At 54.4% G+C, this 4,279-nt stretch overlaps 1 protein-coding gene across 3 annotated transcripts; it reads left to right on the forward strand.

Annotated features, from left to right (window-relative positions):
• Window positions 1-99: 99 nt before the first annotated feature.
• TMEM177 (transmembrane protein 177) lies at window positions 100-3,065 on the forward strand. Of its 3 annotated transcripts, none has more exons than XM_011941632.1 (2): window positions 100-563; window positions 1,778-3,065. In XM_011941632.1, the coding sequence occupies exon 2, from the start codon at window positions 1,800-1,802 to the stop codon at window positions 2,733-2,735; it is 936 nt and encodes a 311-aa protein (XP_011797022.1). In that variant the 5' UTR covers window positions 100-563; window positions 1,778-1,799; the 3' UTR covers window positions 2,736-3,065. The 3 variants fall into 3 exon arrangements, with proteins under 3 accessions (XP_011797022.1, XP_011797020.1, XP_011797021.1); XM_011941630.1 differs by having other exon boundaries at window positions 100-212; XM_011941631.1 differs by having other exon boundaries at window positions 106-161.
• The last annotated feature ends 1,214 nt before the right edge of the window (window positions 3,066-4,279 follow it).

Here is a 4,279-nt window from a genome sequence, read left to right on the forward strand (position 1 = left end):
CAGACCCGTCGAGCGAGCTCCGCCCCCTGAAGTCCCCGCCGCAGGACCCCGGGCCGGCGAGCTCCGCCTCCCGAAGTCCCCGCCCCCAGGCTCCGGGCCGGCATGCTTTGCGGCCGCCTTGCCGCGCGCACATTTAGGCGTTCCGGGCGGCAGCAGAGGAGGTGAGCGCACGGGCAAGCGGGAGGGACCCTTTTCCGGCCTGATGCGACCCGGTAGCGCGTTCAGACTATGGAGTAACCTAGGGGGCCCAGGGTGGAAGCGTAGCGAGGACCCCTCTGCGGGGCTCCTGCAGCCCCTCCTCGCCCAGCCACGGGCGGGCTGCTTGGTTGGTACTGTCTCCTAGGCCGACCCCGCAACGCAGTGGTCCTCGCTCGGGACGTTGGACTTTGGCCCGGACCCTTCCTTTCTTAGCCTCACTTTCCGGCATTGGGAAAAAAAAAAGCCCGAATGATAATGATTCTTATAGGAGTTCTTGATTAAGATAGGCCAAGCTGTACCCTGCGTTTTTGTTTGCGGCAGCTCATTCGTTGCTTATTAAGCACTTTTCACGGACATGGAATACAGTAAGTTTCAATCAAAGAATTGTGAATTTTTACTGACATATTCAAGGATGAAAGGATAGGATGCCCGGGGATGTTTCAAAATAAACCAGTTGGACGGAGGCGTGAGTGGTAAGAGAAATGAAACAAGATTGGCCTTGAGTTGATGGGATTGAAGTTGATGGATGTACTATTTTGTCTACTTTGGTATATGTTTGTAATTTAGCATAACGAGTTTTCTAAAACAGAAAGTTTGCTGTGAACACGTGACAGCGTGTGCTCAAATACTCTGCCTGTGTTAGTCTGCTAGAGCTGCCATGCCAAAGTACCACAGACTGGGTGGCCCAACCAGCAGAAATTTATCCTCTGGGAGTTGTGGAGGCTGGAAGTTCAAGACCAAGGTGTTAACAGGGTTGGTGTCTTCTGAGACCTCCCTTCTTGGCTTGTAGGTGGTAGCCTTTTCCCTGGATCCTCACATCATCTTCCCGCTGTGCCTGTTTGCATCCCAGTCTCTTCTTATAAGTACACCAGTCAAATTGGATTAGGATCCATACTGATGGCCTCATTTTATCTTAATTACCTCCTTAAAGACCCTGTCTCCAAATACAGCCACAGTCTGAGGTACTGGGGGTTAGGACTTGAATATATGAATTGGGGAGGAGGAGACACAGTTCAGCCCATAACACTGTCATTTTACTAGCTTAGGATTTTGGCCAGTTGTTTTCACAGCTTTGAAATAGGGGTAGCTGTAGTGATTGGTCATGGGGTTGTAAGGGTTCAACTGTTAGAGTGCTCAGCACTGAGTCTAGCATACGGTAAGCACTCAATAAATTGAACACGTTTTGCTTATAAATTAGTAATCATAGGGCTTTCCCATGGGATGAGTGGGATGAGGCAGTTGGAGTGCTGCACCCAGCGATGGGAATAAAAGTCATTACAGCCGTTATAAGGAATACCTGCTTCTGAGCCAGACGCTAAATATCTTATGTATGTTTATTCATGTGCTCATCACAGCCACCCTAGAGGTTGGCCATTACGACACACCTGTTTGGCAGATGGGAAAATGATGCACAGAGACGGGGCTGGGATTTGAACACAGGCGCTCTGGCTGTAGAGCCCACGCTCTTCACCACTATACTGTGTTACTTCGGTTTAAAAAGGGGGTATGGCCCCTGGAGGATGTTCAGTCTGCAGGCTGACTCAGGGAAACTGGCTGACTTCTGTTTTTCTTGACCCAGATTGTCCACGGTGACCACACTCATGGCAGGTCCCCTGTGGCGGACCGCAGCATTTGTGCAGAGACACAGGACAGGCCTTTTGGTGGGTTCCTGTGCAGGCCTGTTTGGAGTTCAAATCTCGTACCACCTCTTCCCGGATCCCGTGGTCCAATGGCTCTACCAGTACTGGCCTCAGGGCCAGCCAGCCCCGCTCCCTCCACAGCTGCAGAGCCTCTTCCAAGAGGTGCTACAGGACATAGGTGTTCCTTCAGGCCATTGCTACAAGCCCTTCACCACCTTCACCTTCCAGCCCGTGAGTGCAGGCTTCCCAAGATTCCCTGCTGGGGCTGTGGTGGGCATCCCTGCCAGTTTCTTGGGGGACCTAGTGATGAGCACTGACCATCCCGTGGTCATACATGGGCAAAGAGTGGACTGGCGGAGCCCAGCAGGAGCCCGTCTGAGAGCTGCCCTGACCCTGTCCCATGAAGCCCAGAAGTTCGCCTTGGCCAGGGAAGTGGTGTACCTGGAAAGCAGTACCACTGCCCTGCAGGCCCTGCTGGCCCCAGCTTGCCTGGCAGGGACCTGGGCACTGGGCGTGGGTGCCAAGTACACCCTGGGGCTCTATGGAGGCCCCATGAATTTACGGGCTGCCTTCAACTTGGTGGCTGCAGTGGCAGGCTTTGTGGTCTACGCCTTCTCCAAGGATTCTCTCACTCATGCCCTGGAGTCCTGGCTGGACCGCCGCACGGCCTCCCTCTCTGCAGCCTATGCCTGCGGTGGAGTGGAGTTCTATGAGAAGCTTCTGTCGGGCAATGTGGCCCTGCGCAGTCTCTTGGGCAAGGAGGGGGAGAAGCTGTATACACCCAGCGGGAACATCATCCCCAGACACTGGTTCCGCATCAAACATTTACCCTACACCACCCGCCGGGACTCTCTGCTGCAGATGTGGAGGGTGATGCTCAACCCGGGCCGCTCCTGATGGGCTCATCACAAGGACTCTTCCAGCTTGTGCAGACACCACCCTGCCATTGAGTCTGGAGGGCCCTGTTGGAGCCTTTGGATCTATAGCTCAAGGCCAGAAAAATCACAGGCTTTGGAATTAAATAGCTTAGATTCTACTGTAATCACTACTTGATGAACTCAGGGACTATGAGGGACTATTCAGGGACTATGAATCTGAGCCTTCGTTTCTTGAACTGTAAAGCGGAGATGATGTAAACTACCTTGCAAGATTGTGCAGTTGGGTAAGGTCATGAACATAAGGGCCTGGCGCAAAGGGTGCGCTGTAAATAAACAGACATCCCTCCTTCTTGGTCTCTTTTTTTTGGAAAGAGCATCTCACTCTGTTGCCCAGGAGAGACTGCAGTGATGATCATAGCTCACTGCACTGCAGCCTCAAACTCCTGGGCTCAAGTGATCCACCCTCCTCAGGCTCTCAAAGTGCTGGATTTACAGGCATGAGCCTCCTCACCCAGCCTCCTTCTTGGTCTTAAATGCCACCCGGTTGTGGGAGTCAGGCCACACCTCACCACCAGGGGTACCTGCAGTTATGTGAACACTTTCCTACAGTGAAGAACTACCCCTCAATTTAAGTGGTGGTCAAATCCCAATTTTCCTCCACTCTAGTAGAGGTTTAAAGATTGAGTCGAGGGTGCCTTAAGAGTGTTGTCAGTCAAGGTCCCGTGGATGCAGATGGCACACTCAGGGAGAGGGAGACCAGCAAGGGATGCGGGGCGCCAGGAGAGCCCCGGACCTGAGGGGAGGGGAGGTGTTCTGGAACTCCGAGACCTGTGGCATGGGAAGCTTGGCAAGAGCTTCACTCAAAGGTAGAGGAAGGAACAAACCATTGTAAAACTGAGGCCCTGCGGGGAGGGAGCCCACTGGTGCGATCCAGAGCTGTCAGCCTCCCCAGGCACTGCGTGGCCAGGGCTTGGAGAGAAGAGGCAGCGAGGTGGGGGTGAGCTTGGCTCATAGGGGTCAGTGAGGAAAGCAGAGGGGTGGAGGTGGGCAGTGGGTCAGGTCTGGTCCCACTTGGGACCCAGGGGAGACTGCAGCCCCACCCTGCTTATTTCCCTTGAGCCCTCCGGTGGTGGATGGAGCCGGCCCCGCGGGTTAGATCCTTGGACAGGGGACCAGAGCAGGGCAAGGTGAGGAGAGCTGTGATCAGGGAGCCAGACCCAATCTGGCTTCATGACATCTTTTAGTTGGAGATGATGTTTTCCATGGGAAAGTAGGAACACAGTGGTGGCAGTTCCTGGCAGGAGACCTCAAGAGGAGAGTGAGTCGGGGGCTGCAGAATGCAGTGGGAATGGCACACCTCCCTGCTGGGGCCCTCACTGTGGGCTGGAGCTCAGTGTGCTGTGTCAGCTCCTGGGTCCCCACACTGGACCTGAACAGGCTGAGTTCCTGAGGGCAGCACATCCTTGCTCATTCCCCCGGCCCTGGTACCTAGTTCGGCACTGGGCATGAGCTTGGAATACATAGGTGGATGGATGAGGCGGTGGCTGGCTGAACCAATCTTCA

Source organism: Colobus angolensis, unplaced genomic scaffold (genome assembly GCF_000951035.1).
Source record: "Colobus angolensis palliatus isolate OR3802 unplaced genomic scaffold, Cang.pa_1.0 Scaffold20, whole genome shotgun sequence".
Classification (NCBI taxonomy): domain Eukaryota; kingdom Metazoa; phylum Chordata; class Mammalia; order Primates; family Cercopithecidae; genus Colobus; species Colobus angolensis.

Excerpts from the sequence above, each read along its gene's own strand:
- TMEM177 (XM_011941632.1), top strand. The coding sequence starts at position 1,800 with ATGGCAGGTCCCCTGTGGCGGACCGCAGCATTTGTGCAGAGACACAGG.